Genomic DNA, 20,477 nt, shown 5'->3' with positions numbered 1-20,477 from the left:
AAACAACCAATTTACCGGTTTACAACTTACACTGATTTCATTAACTCAAGCCTACCGCGAACATTTATGACAACATGTAATGATCATATATGGTTCCAAACGACATTAAATGACCCCGAGATGTATCCCCTAGAATTTCAAGATTTTCGACACCAAGCCCCGAATCCTACAAAATTTCTGAAAAAGCGTGGATATTAGTCTTCAATTTTGGAATTTTTTGACTGTTTTTCACCTGGAAATAAAAATTGCCAAAATGTTACCATAGTCCCTAATATCCTCCGAGGGTCCAATTGGATTGGTAGAACCATCCAATTTGCCTTTAAACGGCCAATTTAATTACCGGTTTATAACTTGCACGGATTTCATTAACTCAAGCTTACTACGAACATTTATGACAACACATAATGATCATATATGGTTACAAACAACATTATATGACCCCGGGATATATTCCCTAGAATCTCAAATCTTTTTGATGCCGGGACCTGAAACCTCCAAAATTTCTCAAAAAGCGTGGATATTAGCCTTTAATTTTGAAATTTTTAGACTTTTTTTGCCTGAAAATAATAATTGCCGAAATTTTTACCATGGTCCTTAATATCCTTCGAGAGTCCAATTGGGTGGGTTGAACCATCCAATTTGACTTTAAACGGTCAATTTATCGGTTTATAACTTGCATCGATTTCATTAACTCAAGCCTACCACGAACATTTATGACAACAAATAATGATCTTATATGGTTCTAAACAACATTATATGATTTCGATATGTATCCCCTAAAATTTCAAGAGTTTTTTACACCGGGCCTTGAAACCTCCAAAATTTCTCAATTAAAAAGTGTGGATAGTCTTTAATTTTGGAATTTTTTTGACTTTTTTCGTCCGAAAATGAAAATTGCTGAAATGTTTACCATGGTCCCTAATACCCTCAGTTGTTCAATTGTCTTGGTGGAACCATCCAATTTTCCTTTAAACGGCCAATTTAATTACCGGTTTACAACTTGCACACATTTCATTAACTCAGATCAAGTCTAATACAAACATTTATGACAACATATAATGATCAGATATGGTTCCAAACGTCATTATATGACCCCGAAATGTATCCCCTAAAATATTAATACTCTTCTACACCGGGCCCCGAAACCTGCAAAATTTCTTAAAAAGCGTGGATATTAGCCTTCAATTTTAAAATTTTTTGATTTTTTTTTTCGTTCGAAAATAAAAATTGGCGAAATCTTTACCATGGTCCCTAATATCCTCCGGGAGTCCAATTGGGTGGGTGAAACCATCTAATTTGCCCTTAAACGACCAATTTATCGGTTTACAACTTGTACTGATTTCATTAATTCAAGCCTATCATCACGAACATTTATGACAACAAATAATGATCGTATATCGTTCCAAACGGCATTATATGACCCCGAGATGTATCCCATAAAATTTCAAGACTTTTCAAGACCGGTCCCCGAAACCGCTAAAATTTCTCAAAAAGCGTAGATAATTAGCCTTTAATTTTGGAATTTTTTTGACTTTTTTTCGCCTGGAAATAAAAATTGCCGAAATGTTAACCATGGTCCCTAATATCCTCCGAGTATCCAATTGGGTGTGTAGAACCATTCAATTTGCTTTTAAATGGCCAATTTACCAGTTTACAACTTGCATTGATTTACCGGTTTACAACGACCAATTTAATTAACTTGCACCGAACCCGACTTGAACTGAAATTGTCCCAAACCCGTTTTAACCCTTCAAAACCCGAATTTAACCCGACTTGTTACTAACCTGACCTGAATTCAACCCGACCCGTTCCTAACCCGACCCGAATTTAACCCAAACTCGACCCGCAATTAACCCGACTTGTTATTAACCTGACCCAAATTCAACCCGAATTGTTATTGACCCGACCCAAATTTTACCAGACCTATTACTAACCCAACCCAAAAATTCAACCCGATCTGTTACTAACTCGACTCAAAATCAAACACAACTTGTTATTGTCTCGGCCTAAATTCAACCCAAATTGTTCCTGACTAGATTTTAAATCACCTTAAATGAAATTTAGACCACCTTATTATTGTTTATCAAAGAATTTTGTCTAGGGAGACCAAGTCAGTTCAGGCCAGCAAAAGAAAGGAGCATCATCCTCAAATTTAAGAGTTAAATATAGTATATATTTGTTGTATGGTCAAAGGAGATAATTATCTTCCTAAATGATGAACTATAGTTCCCTAGTATATTGTCATATATATAATTATAGTCAAAGGAAATAATTAGATTAATAAAAATGATAATTATCTATTCATAGTTAGTTGAACCCGAATATGACCTGACTTGGAAATGACCCCACCTGATTGTAACCTGCAAATTATTGCCTTGAACATAACCCGACTTGACTCCGAGAATGACCCGACTTGGAAATGACCCAACCTGATTATAACCCGCAAATTATTGACTAGAATCGAACCCGACTTGAACCCGAGAATGACCCGACCTGATTTAATTATAACCCGCAAATTATTGACTTGAACCAAACCCGACTCGAACCCGAGAATGACCCGACCTGATTCTAACCCACAAATTATTGACTTGAGCCGAACCCGACTGGAACCTAAGAATTACCCTAACCTGTTTTAACCCGTGAAAACCCGAATTAAACCCGACCTATTGTTCACCCGACTCGAATGTAACCCGACCTAAACCCGATAAGAAGCATGACCCGACGTGACCTGACTCAAGCATGACCCAACCCAAACCCGATCCGCATAGGTTATGGAATTAATCCGAATTGACCCAACCCGAGTTGACCCGACCCACTCTTACCAACCCAAACCCGACCGTTTACCCGAATTTAGACCTGTTCAACAGGCCGGGCCGGGCTGGACAGGGCTTTATATGAGATGGGTCGGGACGGGCGAGGCCAAGCCTAATCTAAAATGGGCTAAACTTGTCCATGGGCCATTAAGCCCGATCTGGCCCAACCCATTTAAAAATGTATAAACAAAGTACAACAGTAGAAGTATATGCTAATATTCAACCTACCAAAACCTCCATATTTGTATTCTATTTTCGAGCTAAGTACGGAATATTATATCAATTTGGTACATTGGTTTAATTGGTTTGATCACATAGAAAAAGTCAATGGTTAAGTACGGAGTTTTCATTCTATTGATTGTAGATTTAGTGGCATTAGTGTACATAGAGGCGGTCACTATCTCAAAACATTAGCATGTTCGCATGTTCTCACAAAATCATACAAACAAGAAGGTGATAAAAAAGAGAGCAGAATTGAGCGAAATCGAACAAACAAACTAAACAAGCAAACTGATCAAGCAGAATTGAGCGAAATCGAATAACATACCTTGGTAATCGATTGAGAGCGGCAAGCAAGAAGGTGATAAATTGAAGATTTAGAATTTGGGGATTTTTTTAGGGTTCATAATTTGGGGAAATTGGGAATTTTTAAAATTGTCGTTAGAAAGTTTTAGAAACAAACAAAAAAATTAGGATAAAAAAGCATTTTAAGTGTTACCCAATTTCAGCCCTTTTTAACTTAGACCAAACCCTTTAAAAACCCATTATTTAATAGCTCTTTAAAAGCCCACTCCATTTAAATGTTGGATGGGTAAAACCCTTTTATAAAAGGGCTGGACCAGGGCTTTCAATGAGCCCCTAACCCATTGAACAGGTCTACCCGAATTGACAGCTCTTGGTACAACTTTACTATGTTTGGAAATGTTTCTTTCAAGGGGCGCTGGTGTTGGCCGTAGCCTCCCCCTTAGTTTGGTTATCTATTAAATATTGGCATTACATTATGTTATTGAGTTATTGTATTGTAGCTGAGTTGATTTTGGGTGAAATTTGAGTTCATTTTCCTGCTCCCAAGTTTGAATCTTTCCTCTAACACCTTTTTTTTTTAGACATTTCAATATTGAAAATTTCTAGTTTTGCTACTATTTGTATCTCTCTCCTCATAACATGAGAAATCAAGTTATTTCTCTCTCATGTCCTTAATTGTATATTACAAATTTGCAATGCATTAAACTGGAGGTGATTATTGGACGGGTTGGGCCGAGAAAACCAGCTCATTCCTCAGGATAGACCGGATCGGGCCAAAAGTTATTTGTCCAAACCCGCCCAAACTAGCTGGGCCATGTGGGCTTTTTAGATCTGGCAAAAAAAAAAAATCAATTAAAAATGCATAAAATACCATTCATTTCCAAGCCTACTCAAAAAATGTAAAAATTCGAATTAGGTAGGACATTCCGACCCGATTCGGGGCGGGAAAATTTGTTCAAAACCCGCCTAAAATCAGGTCGGGCTCACTTTGATGAGGTCTACATCAAACCCATGCATGCGGCAAACAATCCACATTCTCCTAGCTTGACTAACAGTGCACATGCAAATCACAATCTTGGTTTTGGCATCATGAACATGACCAGCTCCCTATCACACTCAATCAAGAAAGTGTACTCTCTTGTGCCAATGCTTACTATATAAAGAGTAACAATCCTTTCATATTTTTTCATCCATTTAATTTTGGCAGTGAATTAAGATTTGAAGAAATTGAAAAAAATGAAGCTTGCAAGTTCAGTGATTTGCACTGCTGCACTAATTTTGATAGTGGCGGCGACTGGTACTTCTACCGTGGACATGTCCACTGCCACTGCCGTTCCTCCAATGGTTGGCGAACAAACTCCAGTACGAGGCGGTTTAGGCCGCCGATTTGCTGCTGGCCCGTCCACTCAATCCGCCAACGGCGCCAAGTATAGGGCATTTCATCAAAGATGTATTTGGCTTATTGTTTCTGTGTATTGTATTCATGATTAATAATGCAGCTATACGAATATGTAAGCTTGTGACTTGTTAGATCATGCATAATAAACCACCACCGTAAACAAATTAACGCTAAGTTTATTGAAACTGTAGTAAATTATTATTACGTGTTACAGTATTAGTAAGAGGTGTTGATTCGGGTCATTGAGTCAAGTTCATTAATCAACAAATATGCCATATTCTGATTTTTGTAAGATCGCAAAAATTAGAGTATGTCGTATTTCATTCAGCTAATATTCAACAAAAATACGCCATACTCTATTTTGCTAATGTATAAATTGAGCCATTAATATACACAAAAGCAAAAACCGCAACGATTGCAAAAATTTTAAAGCAGAAAAAAAAATATAGGATGATCATATGGATTCACATCTCTATAAAACTAGAGAATGAGAATGAAATAAGCATGCCTAAAATATTGAATGGCTAATCACAAGAATAATCCTTTACCCCAAAAATTAATGACGCAAAATGTTATTTTTTTGCATTGTTCTAATGTTCTCTCATCTCCTTGTTCTTCTCCTTGAACTTCTCTATTCCAAATTAGGAGGATTTAACTCCAACACCAACCAAATTCTACTTTAAATTATATAACACCAACACAAGCAATCAACAATGCGACATCCTTCTTTATGAACATTGCACATTACGATCACAATCTTGGTTGTAGCATTATGAATCAATGAATATTACACCACCATCCTATCACACCCATCTAAGAAAAGCATATTTCCGACGCCGAATGCTCATCAGATAATAGGGCTGCAACTCTGTAGTATTCTTGCATCCAGCCTAACTCTGGGCAGCAAATTAAGCTCTGAACAACAAAAGGGAAGAAGATGAAGTTGGCATATTCAAAAAGCTTATTTATAGTAATTATTGTACTGATTTTTATGGCCGAGGGGGTGACTAGTAGGGTTAGTACTTCTATCCCTGGAAATACCCCTGCTGCTGGTGCTCCTAATGCAAATTCCTTACCTGCTTTGCCACCACATGCTCTATCACCCGGTGATATCGATCTTGCTCGCCGGTACGGTCAATCTGCCTTCCGAGGTGGGGTTGTTACTGGGGATTTTTCTTTTTGGCATGTAATAAACACTATTAAACAAGCAGGTATAAGCTGTAAGAGGCAACTTCAGCGACCTTGATCAAATTGATGCTAGGTTTATAAGGACTACGGCTAGTTCGACTACGTAATGATTATTTAGTTAGAAGAGTAATGGGATAAACAAGGGGTTACTTTAGTTATCATACCCCCAGCAGAATAGTATAATAAGTTATAGAAGTATTTAATAGCATTTTCAAATAAGTAATCAATATGTTTGTTACGTTTCTGATTTATGCATAGATCTGTTCTGTTAAAGGGCTTAGTATTACACAATAGATTATTCGACAAGAACTCTTGGCATGTCAATATTCGTTTACAAATTAATTTCAACACAACTATAAATAGTACGGAAAACATTTACCATCCATAGAATGTATGCTCCATTGTGGTGAGGTTGAGTGATAACAAACCAATGTATCAGGACTACATAGCCAGTTAAAGCTTTAACATAACCAGTACACACCACTTGACCGCTTGCAATGCTTGGTCGTTGTTTTCCACAGGTTGATCCATTGCAGAGAGACCACCGCCATCCAATGATCCAAGCCTCCAAGGCAAGGCTATATTCTTTGTTGCCCAGATTTAAAGCAATCATGCCTGCCCCCCCTTAGAAGAAGAATAAACGGTTTCTCCTCAAACCTTTAGATGCCAAATAAGAAACATCATATTCAGTGATACCAATTGCAGACCTTCATCAAAACATAGGATTTGTGGACCAGAAACAGACTCCCAAGAAACCCGTTGGTAACTTGTTATGGCGTGCCTTTTTCAATAAAGTTTTCAATATCCTCAATTCCCTCGACCAAAGAGATATAGGTGTTGTCATCAGGAGTAATGCCTCTATCAACCATTTCTTTCAGGAGTTCTTGAGCAAGAACACCTTCTTTTTTCTTGCACAACCCTTGAATTAAGGCATTGTAAGTAAGAAGAGTGGGATTAAATCCTATATCAAACATTTCATCTCGAACCTTGAAGGCATCCTTCATATCACCTCTCTTGCTGTACCCACTAATAAGTGTGTTATAGCTAATATAATCCGGAGAAATCCCCCTCTCTTTCATCTCATCAAGAAGTTTTCGAGCTTCTTCAACCTTACCATCCCGACAAAGGCCCTGCATTAGCGTATTGTATGTGACTTCATCAGGACGAACTTTCCTTCTCTCCATCTCCCTCAAGACTAATAAAGCCTGCTCCATGTTCCCATTGACACAATGACCATTTATCAAAGCATTGAACATCACAAGGTCCGGAGTCACACCATTGCGTGTTACCTTCTCAAACAGATCAGCCGCCTCCTTCATTCTCTTCGATTTGCTCAGGACATAAATAAGAGATGTGTAAGTAACCCTCGTAGGTTGAATCCCTTCAACTAACATCTCATCAAGAAGTTCAAAAGCCTTCTTTACATTTCCACTTTGACAGTACCCATTAATCAGAATGTTATAAGTAATATCATCCTTCTTCATACCGTTCCCTTCCATCTCCTTTATCAAGCTATCAGCAGTACCATCCTTACCCTCCATAAACAACGAATGTATAAGCACATTATACGTCGACAAAGTTGGTGCCACACCCTTCTTAATCATCTCATCCCTATAACAGAACGCCTTCTCCAAATCCCCTTTATTGCAAAACCCATCAATCAAAGCATTGTAATTCACAGCAGTAGGCACCAACCCATTTTCCACCATTTTATCAAAAAATTCCACACCTTCATCAAGCCTCCCATCCTTACACAACCCATTTATAATCGAACCATACGTGTACGAATCCGGATAAATCCCCCTAACCTTCATCTCACCAAAAATCTTCCTAGCACTTTCGATCCTACCTTTTGAACAATACCCATTTACAATGGTATTATATGTCACAACATTAGGCTTAAAACCTGCAATTTCCATAAACCCCACAAATTCCATTGCTTTTTTGAATTTCCCTTCTTTACAAAGCACATTAATCATAATATTAAAAGTATGAGTATTAGAACTAATCCTTAAATTAAACATTTCAGCATACAAAACCCAAGCCATTTGAGTAAAATTTAATCTAAGAAACAAGCTCAACATATCATTACAAGTTTCAACCTTAGGCAAAAACCCCAATTTATTCATCATCTTAAAACACTTTAAACCCTCTTCAGCTTTTTTCAATTGACACAAACCCCTAATCCAATAATCATAACAAATGCTAGAATCAACATTCAATTTTTCACGGGATTCCCCCAATTTAGTAAAAAAATCAGAGCTACTTACTAACCTGCTACTGATTATGCATTTTGCTAGCTGCACAGCAGGGTTTGGCGACGGAAGGAGAGAGATTATGACAAAAGCAAGGGAATTGGAGTCGATATCGGGGTGGGTATGATTGATTTTTTCCAGAAATTTGGAAACGAGGGTGGGTTTTGATCGGAGATTGAAGAGGGTAGTGGAGATTTCGGCGGGGGTGAGAGTGGGCGCAAGGTGTTCGATGAAATGCCACTGAGAGTTTAAGATTGAGGTTTGTAATTGTTGTTGGGTTGATTGGGCCACCGGTGGAGGTGGTGGCGGCGGAGGTTTCCGGGGGGTGATGAAGGCGGCGGAGAGAGAGGAGAAGTTGTGGCGGTGGCGGAAATGGCGGAGCTTCATGGTAGAGACTAGAGAAGTAGAGAGTGAGTTGATAGAACAAAAGTGGAGTAGAAAACAAGGGAAACCAAGGTGGCAAGAATAACTAACTAGTGAACCTATGGAAAAATTGTCGTATTGCACCCCCTTTTTTTGTTGTTAAGAAAACTATTGTACTCCGTAACTAGTATGGCTAGCTGGTTCAAAGTAACTTTGAAAATTGACCCACTTAGGATATAGTTGGTGACCTTGGTGTTGAGTTGGTTTATTTCTAGCAAAGTGTTTGGTTTCTTGTAATAGTAAGTACAAAGTAATCTGTAATACTTACTACTTGTATTTGATAATAAAACCTTATTCTTCTTAATATTTTCACCATACAATCGATTGTACCTTGCAAGTTACAATCGGCTGTTTAGTTTGCTCATTTGCACATATGAAAGTAGATTGGTTTTGCTCATTATCATAAATGAACAAATCGGTTTTCTTTTGAATGTGCATTATTTGATCTGTGCATGTAAGAACATAAGCGGGAAACAAATTTGTTCTTTTAGAGCAATCACAGTTGTACAATGCAAGGTTGTAACTTACCGGTTGTATAATAAAAATCGTTGTCTCTTCTTTTCTATTTCAATTTCTTCTTTCTACCTAGCTAGTCCCTTAGTCCATTAATCAACATGAAACTTTTGAATCATCACTTCCTCTTTTCCCACTACAAGCTCAAATCCTCACTCTCACATGAAACAAACACCCCAAGAGGTGATTTCCTATAGTTTAGGTCTTGAATACAGCCGCTTTGACAATGATAGAAATCTTTACAACTTTGTGATTCATATCGGCATTTATTTTCTTTGGTTGAGTTTCCTTGTGATAAGAGTTCATTTGCGATTCTACTAGTATATTACCAATTAATTTTCGTTTTTTTTAAAAAAGAAAAAATATTTTGAACTTTATGGCCGTCAATTATAAAAATAAAAAATTATTTCGTATTTTGAGGCCTAACAAGTTTCCAATATATTTGATGACAAAACATACGTGTTATGTGATGAAGCTCAATTTTCTTTATACAATATACATGACAAAACTCACACGTAATGCGATGAGGTTTCTTTTCTCCATAATAATGTAAAAAAAAAGTACATAGACGACGACATTCATAAGCCATAACCCCTATGAAAAAAACATTTCCTTTCTCCCTCCCTCTCAAATTACAATCAATCATAATGATCCAGAAAAAGTTATTGAAACTTTGAAAGAAACTCTCATACCAAACTTTTCCCAAGATTTCTTTTATCTCTTAAGACTCTTATTAATGCACTAAGAGATTGTGGGCCTCATGGAGTGGGTTACTCTTTATAAACCACTCTCTATATTTAGCATGTCATCTTCCATCACAAATCACAACAAAGTGGGGAGCTGACATGACTTTCATCAACCTATTAATAACCCACCTTAATAATACTACTTATAATCAAACAAAGATCAACAATTAAACAAGGTAATTTACTTGCAAATAATTACATTTTCATAATCATTATGTGATTACTTACTTAATAATACAGATTACTTGATCATAATTTTAATTGTTTCTGATTAATCTTCCTCTTTTAACACAGTTATTATTGAAAGGACCACTTGATTATAAAGGTGGATAATCTAATGGGAGGAATCTTTTCATACTTTATGGAAGATCTATGCACCATGCACCAACTTTTACGTGTGTTACATAAAAACAATTACTAAACTTTGGTTAGATTCAAGTTTATATATAAAAGCAGCATTATTGATGTATATTGAATGAACATATATGGAAAAATAACAAATTACTCAAAAATTACCAAAATAGAGAATTATGGGGACTTTTATAGGGCATTTTGTACCTGGTTTGGCTTTAACAATTCTTGGTCTATGGCACATTATCAATTCCATCAGATCATATTGTCTCAAAGGTCCTTCTAATTTCATCTCGAAATTTTGGTACCCCTTCAATAATTCTCTGTTGAAGCTCAAGGAGTTGGAGCTCATCCTTATCCTGTCTTTTTCGGTCCTTGCAATCATCCTCCAAGTCCTTGATTACCCTGCTTTTCATCTTAGTTTCAAGCTTGACAACTTTGAGCATGCAACCATGTTCATCCATCTCGCGATCTTCACAGGTTTTGCCTACTATGCTGAGTCGAATCAGATATCTGAATCAGTCTCTAGTGTTGTTGGAATCATGGCTGCATCTGTTTTTGGTCAAGAGCTCTTCCTGCTTCATTTCCACTCGACTGACCATGTTGGCCTTGAAGGCCAGTACCATGGGCTGTTGCAGCTCATCGTGTTGGTTTCTTTTCTTGCAGCTGTAGCAATGACAGTCTTCCCTACTAGTTTCCCTGCAGCGCTTGTGCTTTCAGTTTCTGTAGTATTTCAAGGGTGTTGGTTTGTTAACATGGGATTTATGCTATGGATTCCCAAGTTAATCCCTAAAGGTTGCTTTCCGCAGATGGACAAAGCTGGCAGTAGTGGGATGATGCATGGCGCAGTCACCTGTGGATCCCCTGAGGCAGATTTCAGAGCAAGAGCCTTGGCTAATTTGCAGTTCAGTTGGATACTCGCCGGAATTCTGATGTTCACAGGAGTTTCTTCCATGATTCTGGCTAGAAAAGGCATTCCAAGAATCCGGCAACTGACAGCTTATGAACAGCTTCAGAATAGGAAATCTGAATCTCCTGTAACTATTGAATGCTTCAAGCAACCTCTTGATCATTAGTTGTCTCAATCAGTCTTTTTTTCTCAGATCAGTGTATTATATAAACCGGGTTATGTAAAATGTTTCTAAGCATTTATTAGTGCAATATGGACTGCAATCTAAATTTTATAGATCCTGATAAACTCGACCAATCCTGACACTCAGAAGGATTTTAATGTTCATAGGTTCTTAAATCCTACTTGGATAACAAATAATTGAAATATATCAGGAAAATGTGATTGTACAATCTTGAGATCCAAAAAGCTTATCTTACAGTATTATGTAGCTTCATATACAAATTGCTATATGAGCACTGTATTTAATCAATCACTTTGCACATCACTATTTACTTTTTGATAAATATGATGGCTTAGTATATACAGGTCAAGGAAATGTATTCTTAGGTTTTATATAGTATTCAAAACAGTACATCATGATAGCTGTTAAAGTGCAAATTCCATGTATAAAGAATTTCTAACATTCAAGGGGGGAAATTGGCTGCATGGGTTGTTGCTATAACGAGTATTGTGACAGTAATATAGCGAGATTTTTCTTAACTTCAGAGTGATTGTAATTACACTGCAATACATGCAAAGAAAAAGAATGTGTTGTAAAAAATGACTGATCCGTTCAAGCTTTAATATCAGTATCTGTCAAATGCCAAAATGATCTCATACTGCTCCTGATCCTAAAGATAATGACCTTCGGTTTGATTCTTGTGCTATATCCTTGTGAACTTGAATAAATTTTCGCCGGGATGTTGGAAATCTTGAGATTGTCAGACAGAAGCCATGCAGCCTGAAAATTCCAGACCATAATATCAAGATTTGAGCTTCAGATTATTATTCTAACCTTGTACAACCAACAACGAATCCAATTGTCTTACAGTTTGGATTGGTAATACTAATACTCACTCCTCATCTAAATATTTTTTACACTACATGGTTCCAATCTGAGCAAGAATTCATTTGTTCAAACACCCTAACGGGCACATATATCAATTGATGTTTTTTTTCCCTCTCCTGCAACCCCCATCTTATGAATGCTGCATTCCTAATATCCATCATTATCAACTACTACCTGTCAAAGTACCAAACCTCACCTATGTTCTAGTCCAAAACTTGTGAAAAATCTAATGCTGAACATAATACTTTATAAAAGACAGTGAATTTGTAAATACCTTCTACTGATACCCTCCAATTGAGCTCTTCTGATCTCTTCATGTGGGGGTGCACCACCATTGTTCCATGCTTCCATCCTTCTTGCATCTCCATTATAAAGACACAGTTTGTAGAGATACAACTCTTCGGACTCCACCAATTTCAGGCTTCTGAGCTGCTCTTTCATGATGCTCATTGGCTCAAATAACCAATCAAACACCCTTCCCTCAGGCCTGTTCAGGCTTGTCAATTCAACATTGTTACCTGAAGACACATTATGTGGACAGGGGTTAAGACTTAGAGATTAAATTTGATTTACAGAAATCAGATATGGAGGTGAGGAGTATAGGAACGGCGAAAAGCTCTTACTCAAAAGAAATCCAGTCGAGCCACTCTTAATAGAGCGGATGATGCAATCTATGAATACATAAGCAGGAACTCCTACATTGATTATCTTGTTGTTGTTGTTTGACTGTTGCCACGCATCAAGGTCTGCAATTGTGATAGCCCCCTTTCTGAGAAGCTCTTTTCCATCATGTTCACACGCTTTGAAAAAACTGTCCCATATCTGTTTTATACATCAGTGGGCGTAATATTAAACTTTCCAACTTTTCCTTTGTTCAATCAAATGTCATATTTAACACCTACCAGCATGGAATGCAACGCTCTCTTTTTCTGTGAAGGTGTTCTCAGAAGAGGATCCTTATGGTGCCCACCATTGAATTGTTCATGCAGCCCCTTCACGGGAAGCAATGAGAAACTGGAGCTTGCTCCTGCTCGATATATAGGTCTGGCTGCCCAAAATGGATAATGGTCAAAATTCTGAAATTACTCATACACTTTCAAGAGTAAGGCTAATAATTACAGCAGATATTTATTAAAACTGAATTATGTTTACTGATAGATTGATTTTTACTGGATATTGTACCCTTGAAATTTTGAAAAGAAAAGGCCCAAAGAGAAGCATCATTTTTTTTAGTCTGCTAAAATCAAATTATACCTTGGAAAGCAAGAACCTTCTCTCAAATAAAGAAGGTCATTAGTGTACTCATCGAAAATGGATACAGATGCTATGACATAGAGCAATCCTTTCTTTGTAGACTCTTCCTACACATCATCGTCAACCCAAAAACAGTAAAGGATCAAATAAATTGTGACATATAAAGAGATCAATGTTGTGCCCTGTTTTCACATTTATGGAGGGTCACAATAGAAAAAAGGCTACCTGATATGCAACCAAAGCAGCATAACAACCGAATCCAATGCTTGAAAGGATGCCACAAATAATAGCTACAAGGACAGCAACTGGCCACAGGACGATTAGAAGCCCTGCAAAGGGGACGCAAACAGTTTCAAGGAAGGGTCCTTCTCTTCCCACAAGATCTTGTACCAGCCGATGCCATCCTTTAAATAGTAAAATCGGAGCTTTGTAAAGTGTTATCAGTGAAATAAATATCACATCCACCAATATTCCTAGAGCAGCACATAAAACACACCCAGGAATCTGCAGAACCCTATAAAGAGAAGGAAAAAAGGTTTAGTCTTCTAGAATTAATAGTTCAAGGAGGTCAAAATCTGTACAGTATGATATAACGTTTACAAACATATAAAGTATCATAGTCAGAATAAGAAAGACTGACACTGGAGAAAAACCTTCATGGTTTTGGTTGCTTACAAACCCAATTTAATTACAAATGTTGTTGACCTTAATTGCATTGCATAATTAATCACATTTTTGAAACCAAATACTCATGGGGCGAGTTATGATTCATTCATACAACTACAAAATCAGAAGACATGAGTTGGACTACAGATTGTGGATATGGATCCCCATTCAGATGTTTTTTAATGCATAATTCTGGCTTTAGTTTTTGCAATACATAAATTTGAGTCACTTCTCTTTGCAATTGCTTAAGAAAATGCTAATGTTTGAAATTTTAACCATGAATTCATGAATAAATAACCTCTCATATCAAAGAAAAAGGATTTTCAGATTATGAAAACGAAATGAACATGGTTTAGATTCTATTGCTTTGGTTTAGCAAACAAACATCTTCGATTCTTGCTCTGAATTCAATATTTTAGTTTGGCAGATGATAAATTGCATAAGAAAGATGTTCAACATTTGTGTTAAAATTCGTAAAGATTAGCTTAGTAACAATTATAAAAACTAGTCCTTAAAAATCTGCAAACAAAACTCTGCATATTTCATCAAATGCTTAACAGATACATGAATTCTAGGAAACAGAAACATACTTGAGTTCAATGGGCTTCTCTCCCTTCGATTCCAACAATCCATCCATCACAGAAAAATAAGAATGGAAGGAGAAATCTGCAAAATCGCGCACAATAGTGCACGCTCCCCATACATTGCTCCAAGTACCATCCTAATTATAAACATGCTCATATCCATTAAGATATAGCCTCAGCCAAAATGAAAACCAAAAATGTCATATATGAGCTTTGAATTGGTAAGCATACCGTTAAGCATTTGACCAACTTCTGAGGAACTGATAAGCCTTCCTCACTGATTGCCTTAAAAGTTTCCATAACAGGCCAAACAAATGCATAATATATTGCCATTATAACACTGCCTACTACCCCAACTACTGTCCAAACTGCAATTGGTAGGGGTGATAGCAGGATCAGTGCACCCTTCATAAATGGGCCAAATTTCTTGGTCCTGCAAACCATAAAATCCCAGTATGAATTATCTTTCAATTATCAATATAGAGCCTTGTATACAGCAAGCATAATCGCCCCAGGTCATAGACGAGTACTTCCTATGTTTCATAACAGTTGCACCATTTCTCATTTGAAGGTCAGGCGTTAAAAATATTGACTGTAACATAGTCAAGTGAATGCTAGAAGCGCCTCAATGTCTATTTTCAAAAATTTAACTATTTATTATTTTTGCCAATACAAATTAAAACATTATGGTTAAACTTCATTTTGAGCTATGAAAAAACAACTCGTGCAACTAATTTGAAACGGAGATAGTAAGTATAAAAATTATCCCTCAACAAAGTTGCCATGTAACTGAACCGAGGTGACTTAGCATGTTTACAGTACAACCTATTGTATACAAGTTTAATTAAGCTTCTCTAATAGATCAACCAAATAAAGTTTGGATCTTGCAAATTGAACTAGCGAATAAATTAATCTAAGCTACCAAAGAAATTACCTGATAATGCAATAGATGCTGTAAAAAAGATGGCAAGGCCATAGCCCTATTACAATACCAGTGTCCCCAATAGCAATCACTAGAAACACAAAGGGGCTGAATATTGCACCTGCAAGTTCAAGCATTTGACATGTCAATCAAATCTGCAGAAAAACAACGGCAACCAGACATTGCAAACAAATCCCGTCTACATCACTATCCTTTACGGCTCACACAAAAAACAAAAAGAGGATAGAAAGAAAGCTTACTTTTGACAAATCCAAGCAGAAAGAGTAAGAGAAAGATAGGGAGAAAGAAGATGGCATAAGCAATGTACAATATGATGACCTTTGCTTCTGCCATTTTCTCCACCACTATTTCAGACTGCAAGATTTCAGTTTTGCTTCAAACTGTATTCCTAAAAAAGCTGAAAAACAATTTCTGCAAGAAATCTTCACCCACATAATAACAAGGAGTAAATTATTGACAAAAAAAAAGACTAAGATCCAGAGGAATCTTACTGTATTATATCTTCTATATTGGATAGTTTTACAATTTGAAGCATTAATTTATATATATTGATCTTTTGGAGATATGCCCCATTTATTCTACTCTTAATATGTGTGAAGAAGAGCTGTACATATAGTGAATCTGAACCATGTGGGTCCCATTTTGGTGACCAAATGCTCCACGAGACTACAACAGCACATTTTTCATCATCATAAATAATAACTACCCTTATATAAAATATTAATAATATGCTACATGATTAGAAATTAGCAATTAGCAAGGGTATTTTAGACATTTTCATACTTTATTTGGCAAATCCCAACAACATTAAAAAGTGCCCATCTATTTTTGGATTTTACTATAGGAGATATTTTATTAGCAAATTGGTTTTGTCTATTGTGCATTTAAACAGGTTGCAAATAGTTGTTATTGATGGCTTTTTAGCTCTGAAATAATTAGCATAATTGCAGAATTCTAATGCTGCATTATATCAATTTGTCTGACCCTATACTTGGATTGAGTGGAGATTAAGGTTGTGGAATAGTGATATGGCTAGTACTTAAATACGCTCCAGAGATCGACCCCCTTCCAATTTGTCTTGTATGGACCCGGTCTACAATAAATTGTTGTAAACCCAAAATTTGACACTTTCAAATAATATAATCACATTCTGGATGATATAATCACTTTTTTAGATGATATAATTATCTTTTTGTGAGTCATACTTTGAATTATATAATCTCATATTAAACCATTTAATGAGATTATATAATTATCTTTAGGATGATAAAATTTAAAAATCATCTTTTTTGAATGATGTAACTTACTATTTGATACTTTTTATAATGATAAATTCACTTTTTGAGTGATACATTTACATAATAATTTCAGGATGATATAATCACTTTTGTTGTAATATAATCACATTTCGTATGATATAATCACATTCGTATGGAATACTAGAAGGTTGGGTCTACAATAAGTTATTGTAGACCGGGTCTATTCTAGTCTTTATAGTAAAGATAACTCATAAAGAATCATATTAAGAATCTAGATCCAAATCCTTAAAATGGAAAGAACAATAATGATATCCATTTATTTGACCAAACATATCTGACAAATATTTTGTAAAAATAAAAAAGTTGTATTTCATTCCTAAATCTGAAAGAACATTATTAAAACAACTAGATCATTTGATACAGTTGATTTGTTAATTAAATTAGTTGCCTTTGGACAGTATCACGAGATGATGATTTCACAAGTATCTTTTCTTTGAGACAGGAACTCACAAATAATGGTGCCAGGCAATTTTCCTAACTTAGTTTTAGTTGCACAAGTTTAGCCACCATCCCATGATCCAGGTCCACCGGCTTGTATATATAGTCTAATCTGCACCAGCTTCTTCCTTTGCGTCTTGGAGGACAATAACACTCTTGCTTAACCTGAGATGGGAATATCAAAGAGTATTAGTTTGGTATCAACTATACATATTTCATGTTAAGTAAGTGGACACAACTTACCAATTTTCTCCCTTATAATTTCCGGAATTTTCTAGTGGGCTTAAAATCTTCATCCTCACTGTCATCTTCATCACTATCATCTTCATTGCTGTTTGTAATGTGCTCGGACACTGAAGTAGGAAGATAAATGAAAAGGTTATAAAACATCATGTATGGAGTATCATACAATGATCCTAGTGAAAGCCCCCATCATAAAGAGTTCTGGATCCTCTACACCAACTTTGAGAGATAAACTGAACTTGATGTATGAAGACAACCATTCAATGCTTAAAGAGACTGAATTTAAGACTCAGGGTGAGAAAAGGCGGTTTTTTAGTTTTATGTTCAAGAAAGACAGTGATAGAAACATCAAAGATGTGATCCCAAACCAGCAAGATTAAGCATGCCTAATAAAAGGAGACTTGTTCTAATTTCAAAGACAACAAAAACAGATTTTGCAATAAAAAGAGTGAGTTTACATCTTCACTCCAGAATTCTCATTAACCAAATTTGCCTTAAACTGCAGAAGCATAGGCTCTTGATGTCATTAAACATACCTCTTATACAAGCCACAAATCCAAATACAGAGAAATGGGAAAATATGAATTGACAGTAAGAATACATAATACAATTTGCAGCTCAAATCTTTCAGCCAATGCTTCAGTCCTATACTCCTATGAGTGCTTCAACAATTTAGTCAGCTTCCAAAGCCGGGAATACATCCTAATGCTCGATTGAAGTGCCCTACAAGAGGCCTAATTTAAGCTGAGACCATACATTTATACTGCTTAAGTACTTCAAAACATCTCAGAATTTCCACAAACATTTCATGCTCCTCGACTTTTTCATTCTAACTGCATCGATTCTGCCTTGCACAATTTCACACATTAGTGACCAAAAAAGAAAGCTAGGTTCAATCTCATTGTTGTTATACCTATAGGAGTATAGGGTGCCTAGAAATCTCAAATTCAGCTTTGGTTTACACTCAACCAATTCACCAACAACATATAAGAATATATTCGAATTAAGTAAACTACTCCCTTCGTTCCAAAATGACCGCCTTATTAATATATGTATAGTACATATTACATAACAACAAATTGTGCCTTGGTATTGTGAAAATAATTACATATTAGCCAAAGAGGACAACAAAGGACAAAGAGAGACAAACCTTATAAAAAAAAGGTAGACAATCATTGTGCGACCTAAAGAGTACTCATACAATTAAATGCAATCGTATTAAGACAATTCACTATTAACCCTCCTATAGCAAGCAAACAAACCAAAGAAAGACTTATTAAAATCAACTAAAAGAGTTAAAGTATCTTACAATTTTTCATAGATGAAATATTCCTAGACATTGTGTAGCGCATCTCTTCATCTTCATCCTCGTCCTCGTCTTCATCCTCATCCTCATCCTCATCCTCATCCTCATCCTCGTCCTCCTTTACGAGTTCTTCAGTCCCCTCAGCCATGAATTCTTTTTCGATACCATGTCTCCCAAGAATCAAAACATCGAAAATCCGTTGTCCATTATACTTGAAAACTAAAAACTCTCCAAAATTCAAGGAATTTTCCAAGACAAACTTAGACCAACCCCCTTGAAAACATAATCTACCATCAATTCTGCCCACATCTACCAGCCAAGGCTTACCACTCGTACTATTTCTATTTCTTAAGAACACCCTACTGGGTATTTCTCCTGGTATCTTCTCTTCAAATGCAGGTGGAAGCTTCTGCAAATTATTCAATTTTAAATCATAATCTATAGTTTTGGATAACATTGAATTTCTACATTATGATGTAATTATCAAAATCACAAGGAAACATGTAAAAAGATATAAAATTTATTGACAATTTTACAATATACAAATTAAAGTTAACAATCAAACATGAAAACCAAAATTATTAATGTACACGAAAGAAACAATCTTGCTTAATCGACCGACTTAACATTAACAAAAAGAAAGCGTGAAAATTTAAGGGATGAAAACAGGGGAAATAACAAAAAACTTCGGTAAAAGTATCATATGAAAAACGTACCAAATTTTCAGAAGATTGCTGAGGTTGAAACACTTTGAAGAAGTGTGGGTGCTTTTTATCTGAAGGACCCATCTTCAAAGTTCCAATCTTTGAGAAATCTAGGGTTTTAGAAAATACAGAGGACTGATTTTATTTTTTTTTATTTTTTTTTTGGGGAGGGGGGGGGGTGGGTGAAGATGAATTGGGATGGGGTGGGTTTCTCGTAGTTATAAATGGGGGAAAGAAAAAATGTTGATTTAATTTTTTTTTTGAAAGGTTGATTTTAGTAAAAGACAATAAGACATCAAAGTCAAATCAAGAACATTGCAGAGTTGTACTGTTTTATTACAGTTCTGTGTCAAACAGTCATAACTAGAATCAAAAGTAAGGGCCAATTGTGTTTGATCAGCCCGAATATATAGGGTTGGTCAAAAGCATTGATCAATAGCAAGTGGGGGTTGTATTGTAACGAATCAAAATGAGTTTGTCCATATTGGCTCAAATTGGGTTGGTCCTACTAGATTTGTCAATCCACTCAATTCACTACATGGATTGGATTCGGTAATTTGGATTAAGCTTTTTTAAGTCTTCGAATTGGGTTGATCAGGTAAGTTGTTATTTATGTGGCTGGTCACACCATATGACCGGAGTTACCCGAATTACTCGGTCAAGTGTTATTGAGGGTTCAGTCAGGGGTCACTTGAAGGGTTGTGTTACTCAATTAAGGGTTACTTGAGGAATTGAGAGGTTATTCGAGTTACTCGGTTAGAGGTTATTTAAGTTACTCGATTAGAGGTTATTCGGTCAAGGGTTACTCGATTAGAAGTAACTCGAGTAACCCCTGTCACATAGTGT

General features: G+C 36.1%; 4 protein-coding genes across 8 annotated transcripts; 1 reads left to right on the top strand and 3 right to left on the bottom strand.

Annotated features, from left to right (window-relative positions):
* Positions 1-6,141: 6,141 nt before the first annotated feature.
* On the bottom strand, positions 6,142-8,803 carry LOC110705009 (pentatricopeptide repeat-containing protein At2g15630, mitochondrial-like). 2 transcript variants are annotated; one of them, XM_021882827.1, is made up of 2 exons: positions 8,200-8,323; positions 6,142-7,831 (listed from the first exon to the last, which is right to left on the bottom strand). In XM_021882827.1, exon 2 carries the CDS (start codon positions 7,737-7,739, stop codon positions 6,696-6,698), a length of 1,044 nt encoding a protein of 347 aa, XP_021738519.1. In that variant the 5' UTR covers positions 7,740-7,831; positions 8,200-8,323; the 3' UTR covers positions 6,142-6,695. The 2 variants fall into 2 exon arrangements, with proteins under 2 accessions (XP_021738519.1, XP_021738518.1); XM_021882826.1 differs by having other exon boundaries at positions 6,142-8,803.
* A 1,518-nt stretch (positions 8,804-10,321) lies between these two features.
* On the top strand, positions 10,322-11,401 carry LOC110705008 (transmembrane protein 45A-like). Its single transcript, XM_021882825.1, has one exon. It carries the CDS (start codon positions 10,393-10,395, stop codon positions 11,287-11,289), a length of 897 nt encoding a protein of 298 aa, XP_021738517.1. The 5' UTR covers positions 10,322-10,392; the 3' UTR covers positions 11,290-11,401.
* Positions 11,402-11,791: 390 nt separating this feature from the next.
* LOC110705007 (uncharacterized membrane protein At3g27390-like) lies at positions 11,792-16,215 on the bottom strand. 2 transcript variants are annotated; one of them, XM_021882823.1, is made up of 11 exons: positions 16,113-16,215; positions 15,861-16,032; positions 15,613-15,721; positions 14,910-15,111; positions 14,685-14,815; positions 13,654-13,942; positions 13,429-13,535; positions 13,077-13,218; positions 12,798-12,996; positions 12,449-12,692; positions 11,792-12,066 (listed from the first exon to the last, which is right to left on the bottom strand). In XM_021882823.1, the coding sequence occupies exons 2-11, from the start codon at positions 15,952-15,954 to the stop codon at positions 11,940-11,942; spliced, it is 1,644 nt and encodes a 547-aa protein (XP_021738515.1). In that variant the 5' UTR covers positions 15,955-16,032; positions 16,113-16,215; the 3' UTR covers positions 11,792-11,939. The 2 variants fall into 2 exon arrangements, with proteins under 2 accessions (XP_021738515.1, XP_021738516.1); XM_021882824.1 differs by having other exon boundaries at positions 15,861-16,018.
* Positions 16,216-17,171: 956 nt separating this feature from the next.
* Positions 17,172-20,192, bottom strand: LOC110705006 (B3 domain-containing protein REM20-like). 3 transcript variants are annotated; one of them, XM_021882819.1, is made up of 4 exons: positions 19,644-20,041; positions 18,931-19,336; positions 17,622-17,731; positions 17,172-17,543 (listed from the first exon to the last, which is right to left on the bottom strand). In XM_021882819.1, the coding sequence occupies exons 1-3, from the start codon at positions 19,713-19,715 to the stop codon at positions 17,634-17,636; spliced, it is 576 nt and encodes a 191-aa protein (XP_021738511.1). In that variant the 5' UTR covers positions 19,716-20,041; the 3' UTR covers positions 17,172-17,543; positions 17,622-17,633. The 3 variants fall into 3 exon arrangements, with proteins under 3 accessions (XP_021738511.1, XP_021738512.1, XP_021738514.1); XM_021882820.1 differs by lacking the exons at positions 17,172-17,543; positions 17,622-17,731 and adding an exon at positions 17,756-18,344 and having other exon boundaries at positions 19,644-20,192; XM_021882822.1 differs by lacking the exons at positions 17,172-17,543; positions 17,622-17,731 and adding an exon at positions 18,332-18,465 and having other exon boundaries at positions 19,644-20,186.
* Between the last annotated feature and the right edge of the window lie 285 nt (positions 20,193-20,477).

Source organism: Chenopodium quinoa, unplaced genomic scaffold (genome assembly GCF_001683475.1).
Source record: "Chenopodium quinoa cultivar QQ74 unplaced genomic scaffold, ASM168347v1, whole genome shotgun sequence".
Classification (NCBI taxonomy): Eukaryota; Viridiplantae; Streptophyta; class Magnoliopsida; order Caryophyllales; family Amaranthaceae; genus Chenopodium; species Chenopodium quinoa.
Note: the sequence above shows the minus strand (reverse complement) of the source record. Positions and strands in the feature narration are given on the sequence as shown.

Bases quoted from the DNA above. Each gene is read 5' to 3' on its own strand.
- LOC110705009 (XM_021882826.1), bottom strand. From the start codon at position 8,567: ATGAAGCTCCGCCATTTCCGCCACCGCCACAACTTCTCCTCTCTCTCC.
- LOC110705008 (XM_021882825.1), top strand. From the start codon at position 10,393: ATGGGGACTTTTATAGGGCATTTTGTACCTGGTTTGGCTTTAACAATT.
- LOC110705007 (XM_021882823.1), bottom strand. From the start codon at position 15,954: ATGGCAGAAGCAAAGGTCATCATATTGTACATTGCTTATGCCATCTTC. The intron at 15,722-15,860 runs GTAAGCTTTCTT...TTGAACTTGCAG, and splicing joins TCTGCTTGGATTTGTCAAAA to GTGCAATATTCAGCCCCTTT. The intron at 12,067-12,448 runs GTATTTACAAAT...TGGAATTTTCAG, and splicing joins TTGGAGGGTATCAGTAGAAG to GCTGCATGGCTTCTGTCTGA.
- LOC110705006 (XM_021882819.1), bottom strand. From the start codon at position 19,715: ATGGGTCCTTCAGATAAAAAGCACCCACACTTCTTCAAAGTGTTTCAA. The intron at 19,337-19,643 runs GTACGTTTTTCA...AATAATTTGCAG, and splicing joins AGCAATCTTCTGAAAATTTG to AAGCTTCCACCTGCATTTGA. The intron at 17,732-18,930 runs GTAAGATACTTT...TTCCTACTTCAG, and splicing joins TATTTCATCTATGAAAAATT to TGTCCGAGCACATTACAAAC.